The sequence below is a fragment of the Dysidea avara genome, chromosome 9 (genome assembly GCF_963678975.1).
Source record: "Dysidea avara chromosome 9, odDysAvar1.4, whole genome shotgun sequence".
Classification (NCBI taxonomy): Eukaryota; Metazoa; Porifera; class Demospongiae; order Dictyoceratida; family Dysideidae; genus Dysidea; species Dysidea avara.
In genome coordinates this window covers 26,977,150-27,001,267 of record NC_089280.1, presented here as the reverse complement: position 1 = coordinate 27,001,267, position 24,118 = coordinate 26,977,150, and the positions used below count along the sequence as shown (strand labels likewise).

Genomic DNA, 24,118 nt, shown 5'->3' with positions numbered 1-24,118 from the left:
AGGCCATGTTTAATTGATTCCAGTCTGTTCCATGAACCATTTATGTACTATGCAATACAGAATTTTGGTGGGAGAAATCTTGCAAATTGACTTTGATTTGCCATGCAAAAAAATTTTGTCCAATTTTTAGCCAACCAAATAGAGAGAATGCAGTATGACAAATAACACTCACCAAAAATTATCCACCAAATTCTGTCTCGAGTTAATTATAAATTGCCAAAATTTTATCATCTCCACGTACCTGCATACCATGCACTTTGCTCTTTCGCATTAGTAATTATTACTTGAAATTCTCTATCATGCAGCTCCTACTTTATACACTAGGCGATAACAAGGATCTGTCCACCTGCCAAGGCAACTAGCAGCAAGTTACAGCATATTAGAAAATTGATAAACTTTTTTTTAAATCTTGGGGAAAAGTTACAGCATAGATTGGCATTATTTTTAGCATTTTTCATGTTTTTAGCATAAATTTTAGGCTGTTTTCAAGCCTTCAAAATGCAAAAATCCTGGCTGAACTATATAGCTTGGCTGTTTTTTGATTAAATATTATATATTTGACCAAACAGAACACTCATGCTTACTATGGCTCATTACATTATCTACGTATGTATATCATTTTGGATATGGCAAAATTAAAATGAGTTTAGCTATCATTGTGGGTTATCATTGTTGCCTTAATGTTTGCAAGGTTTGGCCAACAAAGTAGCAAAAAAAGGCTGATGGCACTGATGATCAAGATCTAACCAATAATTTGCTGGACTTAATTTTAAAAATAAAATAATTATATGTACAAAACTCTGCAAGTGATCGTGAGTGTAAATATAGTGGTGTGTGTGCAGTGATGGACAGTATAGTGAACAATTTAAGACTGAGTCATATGCTATTGTATAGTGGAACTACAAGTATTTGTTTGCATGCATGGCCATTATTTCTATTTATCTTAAATGAATTTCTTTTACTTTTGTACTAGTCAGGAATCAGTCTTCAAGGCATTCGAATCCATGACTAAAGATTTCGGCAACCACCTTATGACCAACAGGTTTTAATGTGAATTTAATTTGCATCATCTGAGCTTTTATAAGAGGCCTAGCTAAACTCGTATCAGGGGTGGATCCAGACTTTTAAAAAGGAGGGTTCCACTTTGGAATTGCAACTTCAGCCTAGCTGTTAAGTTGAAGACCCAAAAAAAAAGACATCACTTGCTGACAATAGCTGCCCCTCACCATAGATGCATGCCCTAACTCACCAACTATATTTCCTTATTTATAACTAGATACATAGCTTGCTACACTGCTCCTCAAAAGACTACTGTGACTGCTCTATTAGAGTATCTCGAGTAGGAGAGGCTTTTTTAAAAGGGGGGTTCCATGGAACCCTTTGAACCCCCGACCCCCCCCCCCCCCCCCGACCCCCCCAAATCCGCCCCTGCCGTATACATGCATGCAATCTCCTAAAATGTTACTTGTAAAAACTAACAAACTAGCTATAACTGTACATACATATGCTCTACTAATATTATGCATTATACTCTACAATTGAAGTCTGCATATTGATACATTCATTTGCGTCATGCAGCTCACGTGCTCCAACATGTGGATTTGTGTCGTGAAGCTCACGTGCCTCACAACCAGTGCAAGCAGTCGACACCCTGAGCCGAGTTGGTCCCTAAGCCCTCGTCAGGAATTCACGACCAGTCTAGGCTTCTTAGGAGAGATATCTGACTGGCATTAATGCGCGAGTAGCTACAGTATAACCATAGATTCTAGAGACGACTGTGACTAGCATATTCTCACCTTCTGCTGCTTTAAGAGGCAAGTGGTGCCGAGTGGTGCAAATGTTGTATGGAAATTTCCATGTTTGTGTGGTTGGTATCCGTGTTTAATCATCGTGTGTTACAGGATTAGGAACGATTTGATTTGCTCTGAATGAATACCGGAGGGAGTAGAGTCTACTGGCGTACGTATTAGGGGGCATCTCCAAACTGATTTTGGTACGCTTAACGTCATAATGACGCTAACTTCAGCCCCCCCCCCCCTCCCCCCCCTCCTTAACGTCACACTATGAAAACAATGCATTAACAATAGAAGCATAAAACGTTATATTCATTACCTGAAAACATAGTCTACAAACGGTATAGCTGCTTAATCACTTCACTTTCTCTGTTCTATAGCTGTTTACACTATAACTGCTTTAATAAAAATTAATAACGTCATGGCTGAACCCCCCTCCCCCCCACCTAACGTCATTATGACGTTAAGCGTACCAAAATCAGTTTGGAGATGCCCCCTTACGTATAATACTGGCCGCTAGTCCAAATCAAAAAGTGCGTGCGTGTGCAAGCACCCCCCATAATTACCAGGTGTGATACACCATATCCCATCCAATCACACCTGGTAAGTGTTGTTTGTATATTCACACCTTTTTGACTGGGACTGGCTAATATGTCTAAGAACAATTTAGACAGATGATTGATTTTGATGTTACAGTTAAACTGTATGGCAGTGTGCATGAGCAAATATTCTAGGATTATTAATAACTTCACAGAGAGCATGTGTTTTAAAATGAGACTGATTCTGATAACAAATTCTCCCTACAGCATTACTGAGGCAATTAAGAGCTGCCATTACACTTGTACTGTGGTTAGCAAATGTCTTTTAGTAGATGATAGCAAATTGCCTTTTTTTCGTGGTATGTGCTGTTAGTAAAAAAGCCCTCATTTTTTTTTTGGAAACTGCTAACAATGATTTTTGCCTGCCCACCAGGGGTTTTTGATTGAAATACTCTAATAGAACAGTCATTACATTCAGGACTTGTAACATATGTGAGGTAGTATCTTTGATGCTGTTACCACCATTGCTTAATTAAGATAAGGTTTACATGTAAAATGTGACCTGTTCCATGATAAATCAGAGGTTCGGAAACCCAAAGTCTCAATTGGATGTTCCAAGTAGTATGTAAAATCTCTGGCATATAATATAGTGTTGTTCCAGTTCTCAGTACTGGAACTAGCAGCCCTTTTTATTCCAGTTTTAGTTCTAGAACTGGAACAATAATAATGACCGAATTTTGGAAAACCGTCAATATACGCACAATAGTACTTTTGTAATAAAACGCATTTGAAAACTATGGGTAAAAAATGCAAGCTCCAGAAAAAAATTATGTAAGTTTTTATCGCCTCACTGGTGGGCGAATTAAGCCTCCAATGGATAAATCCTGGGCATCATCGTGTTCGCCTGTTCATAGGGAGTACTAAAATCTTTGTTTCATCACCATACACAGAAGGATTTCTAAGTTACAGACGTTTGTTTACGTTGCGGTGATGTAAGGATTCACCGCCGATCGTTTTTCAGTGAATTTTCCTTCCTTCTCGAACACAGAAGTAGGCCTGGGGCAAAAACTATACCTTAATGGATGCACAAATTCATGGCGAACACAATGAGCAAATATTCAATTCCATACGCTGTTGTATCAGTAAGTTATGATGGTTTATGTAAGTGCCTGTAGATTCTTTTCTCAATAGTTTCTGTACATATCAATTTATTTGCTCATCTAGTGCTGTATTTCCAACGCTGTTTAACTTATGAAGCTGAAACTTAGCTAGTACATTCCTCTGTCCCTGTAGAAAACAAAGAACAAATAAAATGCATTTTGAAAATTGTGCGGATATCGACGGTTTTCTAAAATTAGGTCACAATTTTGCTTTCCTTAAGGCTATAACTGGAACTAGAACTATAATTTTGCTTTCCTCATACCTGAAACTAGAAATATAAAGAAATTTTATCAAGTACTGGAAATAATACTGGAACTGGAATTGGTCATAACCATACGGTGTTTGCCAATGAGATTTTATGCTCTTTACAAGACCAGAATTTTATCAGCTGACAAAAACACAATGTAGTATATAACTTCATATGTATGTATTACAACCATGTATGCATGTGTTAAAACACTGCTTGAAACAACTGAATAGCTATAATATTAGAAGAGAATGCCAAATGGAATACTGGCTTGGTCACATTGTTATGTCTGGTTCAGTGTTTGATAATTAGCTACAGGTCTTTTAGTACCACCCTAGTGTTATAGTTGTTTGTGTAATAATGCTGATAACTACAGTATTATCATATAGCCTAAATATTTCGAGGGGGAACTTTTTTGCTGATTTCGTGGTTTTGGGGGTTATCAGCAAAAATTTTACCCTGTAAATATTTAGACCTCCATATAGTCTAATACATTTTGGAAGTGTTTGCAAATCTGTATTTTTAGCAACATTGCTCAACCTCGAAATATTTGCCCCTCAAAATATTTAGGCTATACGGTAGCTACATACATGAAACAATTGAACCTGGCAAGACTAGCATATAGCTTAATAATGAGTGTCCATAATTCATTATGGGCTTTTGGCAGGAACTTATGAGCCGGCGAAGGAGCATGCAACTCGGTTCCATGACTCCAAATTACGTCACGCGTTTTAAAATTTTGCTTACATAATGCGGTAAACACTTGTGTAATTGACTGTATTGTAGCAATGAAGAATCTGCGTGAGAAGCTGTAAATAGTGACGAGTCCTTCATTTCCTCTTGAACTAAGATGAATTCTAAGTAATAACGATGAGCACGCTAAGAAGTGGGAGTCACGCCCCAGCATTTGTCCACAAACGTGTCATAGAACTGTCCATATACCTTTCTAGTCCGATTGCCACCTGCTAAGCTGTAAGTGGCATTGGCTTTGTTGGCTTTGTTGTCTCGTTATGTCGTCATTCGTGTGGTCACGGGTACAATCCTTGTACAGCTTCAAATAACCAGGTAATACTTTCCATATATGGAAACTATTCAGCAATGGATTTGGATTTTGATGGCACCCGGTAGGCAGCGCAAGTTGCATGCTCCTTCCTTTGCTGCCTTCGGCAGCTCATTAGCTCCTGCTTTTGGTAATACTTAAGTTAAAATAAGTGTTAATTGAAGAGTAATTCTAATTGTCATGGTTCCTGAACTGGAACTAGAATTGTAATTATAAAGGTTACCAAATAACTGGTTATTTTCGAACCAGCAATTTTCGTAGGAACAGTAACATCTGAATTTCGAAGGTTGTATTTATGAAGAATGCATATTTCGAAGTACAGGTGGATTTCAAGCAAATAGAAATTTGTGTCACAAATTACAAAATGCGTGGAGTCTATGTGTGCTCGCCTTACTGATGGAATCAAGGATGGAATAATCTCCACTTTTGCACACTGGAAAGAAGACTGAGTTATAGGTGGAGTAGTTACAGTAGCCACTGGCGAGGCAATCAGCTTGATCAGCAGACAGCATGATTCCCAACAATGGCCATTCTGGATTTAATACTGGCTGTTGATGCAGTAATGATAAGAATACATGAGCGAATACGTGCTGTTTGATCATGTGAAAACACATCACTTTTACTTGTGGGAATTTATTTTTGAAGAACGTCAGTACTTGTGAATTTATTTTTGAAGAGAAGGGCCGCTTCGAAACATCCGAAAATAAAAACCCTTCGAAAATAACCAGCTATACGGTATGGTTCCAGAACTGGAACTGTAATTTTAAAACTTATGGTTCCAAAACTGGAACTAGAACTGTAATAACTAGCTGATACTGGAACAACACTACTCTAGCACCATTCTTTCTGTTGATGTGGCATTACATAAGTACTGTTGGCTAAGCTAGCAACCCAATTTTTGTGTATGCCGGTTTTGTATGCATCCACTTTTCAGTATTGCACAGAAAATATTTCAGTGCGAGAGATGCAGGCTAACGGATAAAAGATTGATGTTGATTAGATGCATATAATACACATACACCCCGTGTACATACACAGAGCTAACATGTTGCCTTAAAATTAATAACAGTAGTTATAGTAACAACAAAATGATATTGTTTGTTTAGATTAGAAGATAACATGTGTACAGTGTAGATAGACAATTAAGTGGTTGAGTTACTAACAGCCTGTTTACACTACAGGTCGCTCTGGATGAGATCGCTTCAGTTCGATCCAGATCAATTTTTTAGCCCCGTTTATACTACGAAGGTCAAGCCCGCTCCAATCAAAAGGACTCTGAAACAAACAGGTACGTGTGCGAATAAACAGTTAACCAACTCCACATAACTGAGAGGTTGTCGCCAATGCTGAAAACTTTATCATGCCTACTAACCTTACGATAACAGAGCACACAAATCCTTTAATTCCATCAACAATCTCTACTTCGATGAAAATTATGATTGTGGGTTTAAGGTCCGTATCGTCCCCTAAATACTTCACTGTTGCTTCATTTCGTCATTACAGTCGCCATTTTAGCTGTAGTTCTCCATATCCTTATTCCGCTTATTAGAGCCAAATCAAACTGTAGGTTTGCAGCTGTTTATACTGGGTGAGTAGAGCAAACTAGATTGAACCAGACCCACATCCCTAGCAGGTCCATTTCAGAGCGGTTCAACACTGTTTGGTTCAATATGGTATGCGTTTACACTGACTTGGAAATTGCTCTGATTCGAGATAGTTCAAACTAGATGGCTATAGTGTAAACAGGCTGAAATTGTATTTAAATACTTTAGAAAGTATTTGTATTTAAATACTGTCCTGACAAAAGTGTAGTGATGGCCTCTCCCCTTATAATGACCAAGCAATAACACAACTTAACAGCTGCAATAATTAACAACTGTCGCACAACAGGTACAACGTGGAGATCACGAGACTAACTATCTAATTACAACCACTACTTAGTGTATACAGGTGTGTGCACGTGAACGTGTTTGTACAAATATGTCACATAGCCTCCCTCCTTCCAGGAATACATCCTGTATTCAGTGGCATAGTGTCTCACAAAATCAGCATACCGGGAGGGTGTGTAACATGTCAGTTGCGCTGAGGGTATCTATGACAAAGAGCTGGTGGTAGTTCTGAATTGTCCACTAATTCAATGTTGGCACCAACTGGTGGAGGAGGAGGAGAAGGCTGTTGAGTATCACTGAATGACAGCTGGGGGGGTGTCTGGGGAAACCTGGTGTCTGGATGACATAACTTGAGTCTATCGAAATGCACTACTTTAACTTTAAAGTACTTTACGTGGATGAGATCAGAGCGAAAAGAGTGCTTTACTTTCCGTAAAGCATTCAAGTGTGCTATATTTTCCATTTGTGTCACAATAAGGTACAGTTATGCATTGGTTTTGAAAATAAAGAACAGTTATGCATTGATTGGAAAATAAAGAACTGTTATTTACGGAAACAAGATCATGTGCGTAACATTTCTAATTACCAAAAGTAGCCAAACAATACTATTTGTTTGTTTTACAACCACACCTGTACTATATAGACACTTACCAATTGTCTGATGCCTGAATACCGATGCAGTTCGAGTACACGAAATGAATGCTTCAAACAAGACGACAAGATAGCACTTTAAAGCAGTTAAAGCACTGCTACGCTTGTACAATATGAAAATAAAAGCACTCGGGCATGGTCTTGAGCCTAATATAGCACTCGGCTTTGCCTCATGCTATAAATATATAAATGGTCTTTGTGTGTTCTTATTACGATAATTGTCTGATATCTTCTCAACAACCCTGTGAGAACCAGTCCATGGCTTGTGAAACTTCTTGAAACTTGAACATGGCACTACTGGGTTAAATAGCCATATCAGATCTCCAGGTTTATAATAAGGCTGTCCAAGGACTCTCTTGTTTGTAAACCTCTCCTGATGGATTGAAAGTTGTTTATGGGCCTCTGCAAATGCACCCTGTAGAGCATTGTCTAATTTGGTTATGTAGTGAGGCACAGAAGACACACACACACAATCCGGGTGTTCCATATATGACATCAATTCGTAGGTGAGCCTGTCTTTCAAACATTAGGAAAATGGGTGAGTGATATGTACTAGACTGCTTGTGACACTGTATGCCATACATACCTTCTTAATGTGATCCTCCCAATTAAAAGGGTGGGTTGTCAGTACATGTTGCCAGCACTTGTACAAGCATGCGGTTGAACCTCTCAATAAGGCCATCTGATTGGGGATGGTAGAGAGTGGTTCTAGTCTTATCAATATGCAGTAACTTGCAGACTTCAGCAACCACCCGTGACTCAAATTGGGCACCCTGATCGGAGTGCAACTGTTTGGGTACTGAAAACCGGCAAATAAACTCATTAACAAGTTTGTTGACAGTGATGGCATCTTGGTTAGCGATTGGGTACACTTCCATCCACTTGGTGAAGTAATCACCAATGACAAGGACATAAGAATTACCAGCAAAAGATTCAGGCAACAGCCCTAAGATATCCACTGCAATAAGTACCATTGGTGTACTCACTGTCACTGGACACAATTTGGCTTTGGGCTTGGGGTTAGGTTTTTTTTGCATAGAACAAACTGCACAAGTATTGCACCAATTCTGCACCTCAGTATAGTGCCCAGGCCAGTAAAAGTGTTCCTTAAGTTTTTTCCACAAAGTTTTTTCTGAACCCAAGTGTCCACCTACTGTTCCCTCATGTAGTTCCTTCAGGACTTCAACACATAGTGATTTAGGGACCACCAACTTGTCACACGAACCCTGGCCAGTAGGGGAAGGCAGTCTGCAGAAAAGAACATCTTGCTGTAACAGTAACTGGTCCCAAAGCTGTATATAAGAGACGTCGGATTTCCAAGTTGTGATGTTGGATAGTTGGGTAAATATTCTTTTGCTTACTCTCAATAATTGGTCCCAGTACAGACTGGAGTTGTGCGATATGATCATCCAATTGCGAAGCAATTGCAGTGGTTGCCACCAATGAAGAGTGTGTAATGCAATACAGAACTACTACAAATGATTCTGAGGGATTCAAAGGGATTCTCTCAGACATGTTAACAAGTGCACACTGGCAGAAAAAAGTCTGGTCATCTAGGTTGTGTAATGGTTCTTTTCCAAACTACTCATAAGGGGGGAATCAGCATTACTATATAGTCTGCCCTTGCGATGTACTATATCATAATTAAATTCTTGTATGGCCTCCAGCCATCTTGCCATTTGACTTTCCGGCTCTTTGAAATTGTACAACCATTGCAGTGAGCCATGGTCTGTACGTAGTGTGAATTGTTTGCCCAGCAAATACAGTCTGAAGTGCTTTGTAAATGCAACAATAGCTAGTAATTCATAACATGTAACACAGTACCTTCGTTCTGATTTAGTAAGTAATCTGCAGGCATAGGAAACTACATGCTCACAAACATCATCCCCTACTTGAGACAAGACAGCACCGATGCCACTTTTACTGGCGTCTATGTCTAAGATAAATGATCTGCTAAAGTCAGGGTAGGCTAAAATAGGTGTAGATGTAAGCTTTAGCCATAGCTTGTCAAATGCATCCTGGCACTCTTTGCTCCATGAAAAAGCAACATTACATTCTGTAAGATGGTGGAGTGGCTTGGCAAGGTCTGCAAACTCTCAGATAAACCTATGGTAAAAATTGGCCAGAAATTAATCTTTCAATAAATAGTTGGCTAAACCAGATGTTCTAATCATTATCCACTTCTTCTTCGTCTGCTGCATCTGGATCATCTATATCCTTCTCAGTATTTTTCTCGCCACTATTCTAAGGACTGCTGTATCCACATCCTATACTCAGCACCGATGAGCAAGCCACTATCCATTACCATGGTGATCCTCACCCTCAGAACTTGAGAATACTCTTATCAAGTTCCCTTGGCAACCCATGGTGCCATAAGCTGCAACAAGAGCCTATACTGGTCCACGATGGACATACCAGATGATAATAAATAAAATAATAAATACTAAAGCAGATGAAACACGTCCCTATTAGGGAGGGGCTAGTATGTGGTAAACCCATGATCAATGCCTACAGAAGAACTGAGAAGGGTCCTTTTGTTTCATTATAAATCAAACACAAATGAATCACTCTTAACTTGTTGGTTCCAACAAAAATCTTGAGCACATACACTATACGTATGATGTAAGCATTAGCATATAGTACAATCCTGAATTTCATATTTCAGTCAATGACTAGTTGTCTACATGGGTGGCTGGCACTATTGCAGACCAGTGTTGCTTACCGAGGTCCTGTAGTTGCTGGTGTCGAGATACTCGGTCCATTATAGTGGTGAGCTGTCACTATCTGCACTTCCTTGGCTTATTTTGAGGCTCCGTGCGAGGCCCTGTGTCCTGCCTATTGATTCCATTTAAAAGAATCTAGCGCGGCCCTGTGTCCTGCCTATTGATTCCATTTATAAGAATCTCAATGGCTTTAATGAAACGAAACAACAAAACTTACACTGGCCATCATCATGGCAAGGGATCATGCATGATTTGAAGAATATAAGACAAAAATATAATTGCTAATTAGTCCAAGTTAAGTAAAAAAACACTCAGTGTTGCTCATTCAAATGTGCATACAAATTCATGTAGCTGCTGTATGTGGTCACTCTTCCATGCAAGTCAGCATAGTTTCACTACCTAGAGAGATCCGGTTTTGTGCCTCGTTCACAGAATGTAGTGTGGCAGCCATGCCTTGAACTTCTTTACGCAACTCTGCAACGTTACGTGACAGATCTTGAATCAAATTAGCAAGTTGGTTTTCCGACATCTCTCTGATCTGGCAAGCTGTATCTCAGGCTGTATACCACCATAATAACAATGACTGTACTGCTGAATTCTGGTAAAAGTTTGAATTCTTCAGGATATATTTCTATAAGAAACTCAATCTCAATAGTTAACAAAGGAAACTACAAAACTTACATTCACAGACCTTCACGTTCACCTCGCTTAGAGAGTTGAGTTTGCCAGCCATGTTTTGAACCTCTTGAACTGTACAATGTTTCATGACAGTTCCATGAGTTCTTGAATCAAAGTAGCAAGCTGCAGGTATTCTGACATTTCTCTATGACTGTACTGTACTCTAATGACTGACTCTTCTCTAATGACCGAGCTAACAGCGGCGGAGGAAGTAGTTGATATGAGGGGGGGCTGGGCTGACCCAGACTTATTTCTATAGTTTGGTAAGGTGAGACCAAAAAAAAAAAAAAAAAAAGGGTTGCAACCAACTGACAAGAGCTTTCCACCTCACCAGCTACCATTTCTAGCTGATAAACTACATAAAAATCCTTTCATAGCTTGCTACACACTGACTACTTTATTAGAGTGACTGCTCTATTAGAGTATCTCGATCTTTATTGCGGTTGTCAGCCCCACTCCAAGAAAGATAATTTCGGTGTGATATCATTAGCCCCCTAGCCCCCCCTTTCCGCCGCCTATGCGAGCTAATGACTGTACTGCTGAATTCTGGTAAAACTTTCAAGTACTATTCATTAGTTTGGCGGACTGCAAAACTAAGAGAGACTGCAGCTAGACTGCAAGGGATCATGCATGATTTAAAGTATATAAGACAAAAATATAATTGCTAATTAGTCTAAGTTAAGTAAAAAAGGAGCACTCAGTGTTGCTCATTCAAATGTGCATGCAACTGCTGTATGTGGTCACTCTTCCATGCAAGTCAGCATGTAATAAATACAGATTAGTTCGGTCTGGTAGATACTCGATACAAGGCGGTGGTGAGTCGTTCTCATTCTCTGAACTAGGGTTGAGGTGTCTTTTTGCAACAGTTTTTGTTGTTGGTTGTGCTTGACCCCCCGGCGTGAGAGTGTCATGACAAATTCCATTTCTATAAGAATCTTACATGATAGCTTAACCAAATAGAAACTACAAAACTTGTGTATACTCAGCATAGTCTAGTGTACAGAAACAAAGTCCTATACATAAAATGCTATAAGTTAACTCCTACAAACTGTTAAGTGTTTTAAAGGTAATTATATGAAATTATATATTGTCTCTTGCATCATCTACAACACCCCCCCCAAGATGTTCCTTCAATCTTTCTCTTGCTTTTATAACAGCCTGTCTAGTGGGATGTGAATCTTTCAATAGTACTGATCAAGTGTAGTGTGGCATTCATAATTTTCATTCCTTTCAGTATTTCTCCAAGCATGGTCATGGTGGCGATTTGACCATTCTCCCCGGGGCTGACATCTTTCTGCTATCAGTATGCTGGCCTCTCAGTACTGACAAACAAAATTCCCAATTAAGGGTGCTGGGATCAGACATTATAACAACTGTTAGATTTCCCAGTATTATCTCCCAACTCCGAATTCTGGTAAAACTTTGAATTCTTCAGGATACTATTCATTAGTTTGGCGGCACCCGCCATTAGTGAACTTGGCTCTATATTGCTGACAGTGCTGAGACTACAAATGCTCAAACAATATAAACAGTAAATGCACTTAGTAGGTAAAAGCAGACCATTTTATTTTATAAAATGCCACAAAAAGAAGTCAAGTGCAGAAAAATATATAGGATCCCAGGCTGACTAGCTCTTTATGCACTTGTCTAGAGTGCAGCTAGACTGCAAGTGGTGTGTGGATCAAGTCACTATCTGACGTAGATAGCTATGTATGTTTTTTATTACTGTTATATTACATTCATTTTCATATAGGGTCAATTAACTGTCAGTAGCTACACCTTTAGGAATCAGAAAACACAGCCTAACAACTTCTCCAGATCCCCACATGCAAAAGCCACGCAATCATTTGCTAACTTCACTAATTCCACATACTTGGCACATGATGGTGGTGAGCTGCTATCACTACTATCCGCACTGAGGTTTAGTTTCCGTGCAAGGTGTTGTCTTTGACGTATTGCTTCCATTTCTATAAGAAACTCAATCTGAATAGCAAGGTAACGAAAAGAAACTACAAAACTTAATGATGTAAGCATTAGCATATATAGTACAATCCTGAATTTCATATTTCAGTCGATGACTTGCTGCCTACATGGGCGGCTGGCACTATTGCAGACGCCGAGGTCCTGGAGTTGCTGGTATTGAGATACTCGGTCTGTGATAGTGGTGAACTGTCACTATCCACACCTCCTTGGCTCAGTTTGAGGTTCCGTGTGAGGCCCTGTGTCCTGTCTATTGATTCCATTTCTATTAAAGCATAAGAATCTTAATAGCTTTAACAAAACGAAACTACAAAACGTACACCGGTTGCATGATGGCCTGTCAGATAACAACCAATCAACAACTGCCATATAGACATGCAACTCCATGCAAAGGAGCTGAGAGATGCAATGGAAACAGAATGAATCTAGTAATGAACAGATCTAGAAACAGTGCAAGTCAAAGGCATAATATAGCTACAGCTAAGTAAGTGGTATAATCAAGATCCATACAAGTCAGTGACTGCTCCTCTGGCTCAGAATAGTTTTACTGCATGTCACAGTTTGAGGCATGTATTTCACCTTTTAGTGTTAAAAATAAAAGTCCTGCAGTCACATGCAATATTGTACAGAGACTAAACCAATGGTAGTGCGCATCGTCATGGCAAGGGATCATGCATGATTTTGAAGAATATAAGATAAAAATATAATTGCTAATTAGTCTAAGTTAAGTAAAAAAAAAGCAGTCAGTGTTGCTCATTCAAATGTGCTTGCAAATACATGTAGCTGTTGTATGTGGTCACTCTTCCATGCAAGTCAGCATAGTTTCACTACCTAGAGAGATCTGGTCTCGTGCCTCGTTCACAGAATGTAGTGTGGCAGCCATGGCTTGAATTTCTTTACGCAACTCTGCAATGTTGCGTGACAGTTCTTGAATCAAATTAGCAAGTTGGTTTTCTGACACTGGCAAGCTGTATCTCGGGCTGTATACCACTGTGATAATAATGACTGTACTGCTGAATTCTGGTAAAAGTTTGAATTCTTCAGGATCAAGACACATGGTAGTGTGTCGTGCGGCCCAAGAAGCCGGCGCGCAACACCCGTGAGTATATTGACAGGAAGAACGAAAATGCAATTTTCGCACCTCCGTAGCTCTGTGCTGCCTTGATGAAACAAGACGATTTTTGCTGTGGACACTCCCTCCAACTGCAGCACTCCACATTCCAAATTTGAGCGAAATCACTTCAAGCATTCCCGAGATATGTGACTTCAAAAATTGGCTTAGTTTCTTCGTTTTTTTTTCTTCTTGTTTTTCTTCCTCTTTTCGCACACTTACAAAAACTGCTATAAAACGCGAACGCCATATCCGATCGCCTTGAAATTTTGCACACAAAAGGGGGGTATAAAGGCGCATCTCTGTACCAACGTTGGCTGGAATACGATAAACAGGCAAAGAGTTATGAGCGATTATCCACGAAAAATAACGTCAATATGTTGTCACGCCTACAGGGTAAACCGCGTATGGGAAGAAGCTGAAAATCGGTGGGTGAATAGGTTAACTATTGAACCTCAAACCTTTTGTGGTTTGAAAGAAATCGAGCTAAAAACCAGGAAGATACAACGAAAAAACCAACAGTGTGTAACAATTATGCAATCGAGATTAGCTAATAAAAAACGACTGCTTGCCACGCCTACCAGATAAACCGCTTGGGGTAATGCTTTGAAAATCGCTGTACAGATGGAGTTATCATCTTAGAAAGGCTCTTCAATGGTGTAGAAGAATCAGACTTAAAGCCACGGAGTTATAACACGAAATCCAACTTGGTGTAGCGAGATCGAGATACTCTAATAGAGCAGTCACCCTGAAGAGAATTCAAGAGATCAGCTAGAAACAAGTAACCTGTATAGAGATCAGCTACAAACAAGTCACCCTGTAGAGAGATCAGCTAGAAGAAGTTACCTTGTAGAGAGTTCAGCTACAAAGAAACCATCATGGAGAGAGTTCAGCTGCAAACAAATCACCTGTACAGAATTCAGCTACAAACAAATCACCCTGTAGAAAGATCAGCTAGAAGAAGTTACCTTGTAGAGAGTTCAGTTACAAAGAAACCACCATGTAGAGAATTCAGCTACAAACTAGTGACCCTGTAGAGACATCAGCTAGAAGAAGTTACCTTGTAGAGAGTTCAGCTACAAAGAAACCATCATGAAGAGAGTTCAGCTACAAACAAATCACCCTGTAGAGAGATCAGCTAGAAGAAGTCACCTTGTAGAGAGTTCAGCTACAAAGAAACCACCATGTAGGGAGTTCAGCTAGAAGAAGTTACCTCGTAGAGAGTTCAGCTACAAAGAAACCGTCATGAAGAGAGTTCAGCTACAAACAAATCACCCTGTAGACAGATCAGTTAGAAGAAGTTACCTTGTAGAGAGTTCAGCTACAAAGAAACCATTCTGTAAAGAGCTCAGCTGCAAACAAATCACATGTACAGAATTCAGCTACAAACAAATCACCCTGTAGAGAGATCAGCTAGAAGAAATTACCTTGTAGAGAGTTCAGCTACAAAGAAACCACCATGTAGAGAGTTCAGCTGCAAAGAAATCACCTGTAGAGAGTTCAGCTACAAAGAAACCACCATGTAGAGAGTTCAGCTGCAAAGAAATCACCCTGTAGAAAATTCTGCCACAAACAAATTGCCCTGTAGAAAGATCAGTTAGAAGAAGTTATCTTGTAGAGAGTTCAGCTACAAAGAAACCACCATGTAGAGAGTTCAGCTAGAAGAAATTACCTTGTAGAGAGTTCAGCTACAAAGAAACCATCATCTAGATAGTTCAGCTGCAAACAAATCACCTGTAGAGAGTTCAGCTACAAACAAATCTCCCTGTAGAGAGATCAGTTAGAAGAAGTTACCTTGTAGAGATCGAGTTCAGCTACAAAGAAACCATTCTGTAAAGAGCTCAGCAGCAAAGAAATTACCTGTACAGAATTCAGCTACAAACAAATCACCCTGTAGAGAGAACAGCTAGAAGAAGTTACCTTGTTGATAGTTCAGCTACAAACAAATCACCCTGTAGAGAAATCAGCTAGAACAAGTTACCTTGAAGAGTGTTCAGTTACAAAGAAACCACCATGGAAAGTTCTGTAATAAATATATGTATTATATATATGTATAATTTGTACATTTACTGATAAAATCAGAAATATTTAAGGTACATCTGCTTCATCTTTTCTTCTTCCTGTGGTAAAGAAAAAAAGATAGGTTTAAAAAGTCCCAAAGCCGGCCATAGGCCGGTTTTGGGGTATATAAATACAAAAAGAAGTGAAATCTAATCCAAGAAGCGGCACCAAAATTCACCTGAATTGTCGTTATTAAAATTTTTACCATTAACCTACCATCACAGCCATTTCTTGGCCGCCACCTTGGATTTCACATCTTTTTTCACCATAGCCTTTTTGAGGGCTGTACACTTTTTTTACAGCTTGGTTGTTTTGGATTAGATACTATTCATCAGTTAGACTATAAATGTTCAAACAATAAACAGTAAACACTTAGGTAATTAGTAGGTAAAAGCAGACCATTTTATTTTATAAATGCCAGAAAAAGAAGTCAAGTGCAAAAAAATACACAGGATCCCAAGCTGAGTGGCTCTATATGAACACCAAGTCAGGCATTTACTAAGGGTACATGGAGGAAAAGATCGGTTGGAATGGTGCTAGGAGGGCTGGCATTAACAGGAAAGTCAGCATAAAGATTTAAAATGTCAGGCAAATGCTAATGGATCCCGTGAATGAGAACTTGTAAGACTTTTTTAGCTCAAATATTTGGCAAAGCCATTCTTCCATACAAGAGCATACAAACGTACTACTACAATAAACACGCAAGTACAGAAGCAATAAGTACAACACAAGCACACAGATACAGGAACTATTTGTACACAACACAAACACAACACCAGAGTGCAGCAGAATGTCGAAACATATTCTTAGTAAAGGACAATCTACAGAAGGCTGGCTGAATAACTCTTTGTGAGGATCTAGTATGATGCTAATGATTAGTTCCCAAAAAATCTCTCAAGTCCAAAGTATACTTGCAGCGCTTATTAAGCACAACTCTGAGAGATTTTTTGTGAGAGATTTAATTAGAATGCCTTTGTATACAGCTAGGGGATATAAAAAGTTTCTCTCTAAATCTCTCAGCAAAGTAAAATCTCTCATGTAGCAAATATATTCTAGGATTATTAGTAACTTCACAGAAAGCATGTGCTATGACTTCATTTAAAGGGGCAATGTGCTGTTTACCCGCTGTATTATGTTTTGATGTATGGAAGCCACTCAATGCTTGTCTGAGACCAGCTGGTTGTGTTGTGTATCTTGTCAAGTTCATGATGCCAGTGGTAAAGTACAAGCATCACAACATTGCCTAGCCAAGGAACCAAAACACAGCATATGTACACATGTTACAACTACACACATACAGCTATACAGCACAAGCTAAATCAATTACAAATACAGATGGCACATACAACATGGAACCATCTACAGTGGAAACACCTTTTCAATTAATTCCTTCATATGAAATGTATTAAATTCCCTTACACTTATACTTGTTGTAGTTGGTTTCAAATGATTTGTATTTTAATTATAGAGTGATGGTTTTGATCATCTTTTGGTGTTGCTTGATCACACTGATCACCAGTCAACATGTCCATGGTAAAGTGATCATCATCAACACTGCCGGTGGTAGTGACAACACCACTTGCTGTGTTAATGGAGAATGTGTGTGTACTTCACTATCCACTGCTTTACTCAACATGACCAACAATACTGTAATCAACATTACATCAGAATCAGTTACGCTGGAAGGTTACATCAAAATGGGATCAGGTGATCTAAACAACATCACAATAACTGGTAATGGTGCTACCATCATGTGTAACAATAGTGGGGGTGTGTACTGTGAGTCATGTGATAATGTGGTCATTGAGAGGATCACATGGGATAGGTGTGGTGATCCATTTTCTTTTAAGGAAATTGTTGCAGGAATGATGTTTAATATTACTAGTAATATTTCACTGCTTGACTGTACATTTCAGCATTCTCAAGTGTGGGCTGTTTCTTTGTTAGGAGTTTCTGAAAATATAATTGCACAGAATTGTAGCTTTTTGACTAACTATTGTGGCGTTTTCAGTACAGTCGGAGAGTGTGGTGGGCTACAGATTTCAGGGACAAGCTGTGAAAATGTAAACGTGATGATTAATCAGAGCAAATTTTATAATAACTCTAATGGTCTTCTTGTTGATAATGGACTGTTCTGGTGTAAGTGGTCTGTTGTTATTTTTCAAACTACATTTTCTTTTAACAATGAAGCTGCAAGGTTTTCTATGGTTTGTAAAGACGTATTATACTGTGTCCAATTAGTAGACAATAATGTTTCTAATAATAATGCATCTGCTAGTGGAGTGGCTGGTATTTACATTTCACTCTATGCAAACGGAAGCTATTCGTCCCTCCTATTTTTATCTTCAGTTTTCAGTAACAACAGTGGCTGTGTATTGTATTATACAGGTGATGTTGCTATGTTAATTAGTAATTCAACTTTTACTGATAACATTCCATCACTCACATATTCGAAATATGTTAATGGGGCTACTGTAGAGTTGTACCCAGCAACTAAACTAACTCTATTCAATGTGTCATTTAGAAATAACATTGCAAGTGCCAATCCAGGAGGTGGGGGAACTCTGTTTATATTTTCAAGTGGAGACAGTGGACTTTTTTTCATTAATTTAACAAAGGTGTTCATGACTGAAAATAAATACTTAGGGTACACTGGCGGAGCTATATATATTCGGGCTAATATTCTTGGAAGTCTTGTGACTATTGACAAGTGTGACTTTTCCTATGTCAGTTCTCCAGGTCGTGGTGCTGCCTTGTACATTGATGACAGCGAAGAAAACAATTATTCTACTAGTACCACTATAACGATGAGTAATAACAGGTTTGACAATTCTATTGCTGTTGATAGTATTGTGTATCTACATGGAAAGGGAGAGTATACAAATATTTGGGTGTGTTTGTCAAATTTTACCAATAATATTGGTAGTTCAGTGCATTCATCTACATGTGCTCTAAACTTCTGTGAAAATATTCTATTTGAAAATAACACATCTGACAATGGAGGGGCTTTGTATTTTGGTCCCAAAACTACTGTTGGAACTAATGATGGACCGATGGTTTGTTTTGTTAACAATGTAGCTTTAGAGCATGGAGGAGCTATTTATGTTGAGTTGGAATATGATTGTCTTAGCAATATTTGGTCGGAAGCTACAGTAGAAAACAGCATGAATTTCGTGAACAATTCAGCAGTAATTTCTGGTAATTCCATATTCTTTGATGTTCCTAAAGTATGCCATGTGAACACAAATGTCGATGACTCTAACTCCTTATTGTATGTGCCGTGTACTTTCAAATATGCGCAGTTAGTTGATGGCAAAATGAGGCACTTTAACTGTAGTATGCTCAATGAAACTGGTTTTCCTATTGTTACTACACCACATCAACTGCGATTGTATTGTAATGATACTCTGGACATGCCATTTGAACATGAACTCCATAGCATGTGTTTTGTGAGAAGCAAAATTCTTGGTCAGCAAGTAAAGTTGAATGGTGGCACTTTTGACTTTTTTGGAGTACCTGCTGAGTCAACACTTTTTACTGTACGATGTGTTGATTGTTCAGCTGTCACTCAGCTATGTGAGGATCGCATTTTAGTTGATAATGTCACACCCGTCATCATTACATTTGTTGGGCTAAACTTGAAGTATGCGATAAATGTCACTGTACAGCTTACTTCAGCCTTAATTTCACAGCAACAATTTAGTACTTCACTTGTAGTAGAATTGGTACCTTGTTCTAATCATCCTGGATATGTCTACAGTGATGGCGAGAGTTCTTGCACTTGTTATCATCACAACGTACACTGTTTTAATGACAACAATGCTATTAAACAAGGCTATTGGTTTGGCACTGTAAATGTTAGAGGGATATCAACTCCAACAACATCACTGTGCCCAAATCACTACTGCAACTTTAACCATCGCAAAAAATCAGTTGAAGACGGTTACTTTGAATTACCAGAGACAATTAATGCTCAGTGCAATCATCACAGGTCAGGAATTGCTTGTGGTGATTGTAATCCAGGGTATACTCTATCATATGATTCTACTGAATGTGTTAGTAAAGACAACTGTAATGCTGGAATGATGGTAGTAGTGATTGCATTGACCTGTTTGTATTGGATCATAGTGGTAGTTAGTGTGTTTAGCTTAATGAACATCTTCTTTAAGTATATGATACCATTAGGATATGTGTATGGGATAATCTACTATTACAGTATGGTGGGTATCTTGTTGGACAATAACTCATATATTTCAGATGGTGCATTTATATGTGTCTCTATCCTATCGAGTTTTGCAGAGCTCGCTCCACAGTTTCTTGGACAGCTATGTTTGGCAAAGGGATTAGATGGAATCGACCAGTTATTCGTCCATTACGTTCATGCCATTGCTGTTTCACTACTGATTTTATTTATAGTAAAAGCAGCCAGATGTTCGATAAGAATAACGGTCTTTGTCAATCATGGCATTCTTCGAGTGATTTGTCTTCTCATATTGTTATCATATACATCGTTTTCTTCAACTTCACTACAATTATTGCGACCACTTAGGTTTACTGATGTCAGTGAGGTATACACATATGCATCACCAAGCATTAAATACTTTCGTGATCGTCATGCTATATATGGCGCTGTTGCGGCATTTTGTGAATTATTTATAGTCATCGGCTTACCATTGTTCTTATTGCTGGAGAGATTTATTAGTAGGAAAATTGTTGTCAAAGTTATGCCGTTGCTGAACGAGTTTCGAGGATGCTATAAGGACAAGCATCGTTGGTTTGCAGCTTATTATCTGATATGTCGTCAAGTAATCGTTGTGATTGTTTATGCTGTCAACAGTAACTATGACAACATGTTGTTTTACTTACAGACAGCTTGCATTGTTATTGCCATGATACACATGTGGGCTCAACCTTATCAAGATGAATCTCTAAATGCTTTAGATGGTATAATCTTACTAGTGATGGTACTGGTTATCAATATCAACACCTTTCCATTTCTACGCAGTGTGACTACAGAAGTATCATTGGTATTGGTCATCCTTCCTCTATTCTTGTTTTTCATTATTGTAATTAAAAAAGTGATAAAGTTTTGTATCACCAATGGGAATTTTCACCATCATTATGGTTTGATTGATAATAATGATCTTAATCAGTAAGTGTTGTTATCTATATACACAATTTTTGTGAATGTGGAATAAAAACCAACACAGAAAAGAAAGACTGTTGTTTTAAATTACCATGTATTGATCTTGGCCATTATCTGCTCTTTAATAAAATTGCTTACTGGCTAAACCTAATGGCCTTTGTGAGGAACAGATCTTAGCATTGTGATTATATGCTATATGTAACACATGACATTCTTAACTTGTTACTATATAAAGGTTACAGGACTCTTGTTTTTAAGTAGGATTTTCTTCTGTGCTAATTTAAATTTTTACTTACAGTATAAGTTACCTGTATAGTGGAATGTTTTGAGAAATTGTTGCAGATTACCACCATCCACAGTTTGAAGAGAACTTTTCACTTTTTGATGATCTATGTATTATTTTATAATACTCAAACAGTACCATTTTTGATCAAACTGCAAATTTTGGAAATTTACGTAGATAGCTGCTAATCTACGAAAATCACAAAAAAATACCGCTATACAGTATTTACATGCGTGTATGTCAGTATGTCAACATATATGGTCTGCATGATTTTATAGATAATGTTATGAAATTTTGTATGAAATACCAGTATAGATAATGAAATTTTAATGTTCTATCAAAATTGAGAAATGCAGTATATATAACATTTTACTATATGTTATATACTAATCAGATTCTATTTGTAATTGACTTTGTGTGTATCACTCATTTAGTGAGGATCAGTTTGAAGTATTTGATGACTGAACATTATGATTGAGACTCAACCAGCAATGACATGCGTACACAACAACATCCCATATTAGGTCACTGCATGTATACACACACACACACATGCTTTATTATTCACCACAATTATTAATAAACTTGTCAAAAGTATTCTACATACATATAATCGAGTTGGGTATGTACATGTGGCTAGCATGTATTGTGTGATTTATTAGTATAGCTATACCACAACTGTATGTTGGCATGATTTGTAAGGCACTCTTCTTCATCTTCTTGAAGGGTACATGATGCCTTTGGCAGTGGGCAGCAAGGTTATTCAGGGCATTCTTCCAAAACCCCTTGACCCCTAGTTTATAAAGTCTGTAACAATTTATACATGGAACAGAGACAAGAAACTCAAAAACAAGGGAATGGATGTTGCAAGACATCAACATGGCAATACTAAAGCTCAAAGTTTGTCATTAAGATCTCAGCAGACCACCACTGGGTATTGGAACCTTGGGTGGTCATCTCCTTGGTCTAGTCTCTGGCTCCATTCCCCATCCTGTACATCTAGGCAGTGTGATATGTGACTATGCAAACCACACCACCTATAATTGTGTTAAAATTCAGCACTAATAAAGTAGTTAAATAGAACGTTCATCACAACACTTTATGGGACAAGGTATATACGATCATAATGAAGAATAAGTAACACATTCAAATTACAGAATAAGTGTCGCTATAGCAACAAACAACTTCACCAATGACTTAGTAGTGAATAATGAATGAAATTAAGCATAAATTAATACAAAAAGTCCCATAGTCCAGTTAAGTATGCAGTGAATGGATACAGCCCTTGAACTATGGCAACATCTGTGCAAAATTAAAAATTTATACCATGCCACCCGTGCCACTGCATGGCATGTACAAATTGTCATTCACAACACACTCAATTTAAATGGCCACATATATAAGGCATGCTGCTTCATTATGTATGTTGGTTATACAAATCAGCTAGATGTGATTCATATGAAAGTAAAGGTAGCAATCTCAAAAATCAGTAATACATAAGTATACATATTTCAACAGGCTTTTGTAGTCACCTCACAGATATAAAATGGTTCTTTATATTTTAGTAATTTAGTTATAGTTGCAGTTTGTTTGATTTAAAATATGTATATATACCATGTGATGGTCAGATTTAAGAGTTGAGGTGGAAGTGTCATAGACTGAAATATCAAACATCATGCAGTTGCTTATTTTTAAGTCCCCCGTTGGAAACTCAGACAATTAATTTGGAAATTGTACTGAAAAACCAGATCACAAAATTGGGTATAGGGAATTCGAAGTTGGAGTCAGCACTTAAGGATGACCAACCAACTACATGATATCTGGCATGCATATTAATTGTCATTATAATGATATTGGACAGAAAACTTATTACAGAAATGATGGTATGTGGCAGTACTATTTGGAGGACTATGTACTAAACACATGCAGTATAGTTGGGTTGCAAGTGATGATCTGGCTGGTCAACAATTACTTCAATATCGTATCATTAGGACTTGGAATGACTTTATAAGGATGGACTGATTAATGGTTAGCATGACTCCATTCTCACATGAAATGCAATCTTTATGGTAAGCTAAATATGTGACCGGATTTGCGAAAGAGGTCTTCCACACACATCCAATTTACTAACTTTGACGATCCTTAACTTTAGATCAGAAAGTGCTAATGACATAAATTTGGTTAGCAGTGATCAGTACCAACATAGCTTAATGGATGGACAAGATTTCAGGTTATATACACAAAGTTATGGTCTTCCAAGTTCATAGAATTGGATGTGTGTGGAAGACCCCTTTTCGCAAATCCAGTCACATATATAAAAGGAGGTAATTTGGTGACAATGCTTCTCCACATTAATATCTATATAGACAATTATAAGCAGAACTACTTGCTTGTAACAATCATTTTTCCAACTATATAGCTTGTTTATGATTATGATCAAATACGAGTAAAGGCACAGCCCGTGTCATGTGACCCAGTCAATGCATAATTATACAAAAATGAATCTAGAATCTAACTTAACAATGATTTTAAAGAATTACAGTTTACAATGGCTGCAGCCTGTTATTAATTATTCTATTAAAGAAATAGTCTGATCTGCACTGCACAGTAGTCCGGAATGTTTAACAATAATTCAACAGTAGATATATAGGTAAGTACAGCTAAGCTATAGTTATATATCAACAGTGATCAACACTCATTCAACAGCTCATCTTGGAGGAAAGGTGCACGTGGGGGCGCCAATCCGGTATCTACTGTAAGATTTTTATATGCTATATAGTCTTGGGGAAACCTATC

General features: G+C 38.1%; 1 protein-coding gene across 2 annotated transcripts; it reads left to right on the top strand.

The window, feature by feature from the left end:
- Positions 1-1,615: 1,615 nt before the first annotated feature.
- Positions 1,616-21,919, top strand: LOC136266089 (uncharacterized). 2 transcript variants are annotated; one of them, XR_010705906.1, is made up of 3 exons: positions 1,616-1,814; positions 17,362-17,627; positions 21,757-21,919. XR_010705906.1 is itself a non-coding variant. In XM_066061052.1 (2 exons), the coding sequence occupies exons 1-2, from the start codon at positions 18,947-18,949 to the stop codon at positions 21,785-21,787; spliced, it is 2,130 nt and encodes a 709-aa protein (XP_065917124.1). In that variant the 5' UTR covers positions 18,721-18,946; the 3' UTR covers positions 21,788-21,919. The 2 variants fall into 2 exon arrangements, 1 of the variants encoding a protein (XP_065917124.1); XM_066061052.1 differs by lacking the exons at positions 1,616-1,814; positions 17,362-17,627 and adding an exon at positions 18,721-21,045.
- The last annotated feature ends 2,199 nt before the right edge of the window (positions 21,920-24,118 follow it).

Coding starts and splice junctions, on each gene's coding strand:
- LOC136266089 (XM_066061052.1), top strand. CDS start 18,947: ATGGTTTGTTTTGTTAACAATGTAGCTTTAGAGCATGGAGGAGCTATT. Junction 21,046..21,756: donor GATAATAATGATCTTAATCA/GTAAGTGTTGTT, acceptor TCACTCATTTAG/TGAGGATCAGTTTGAAGTAT.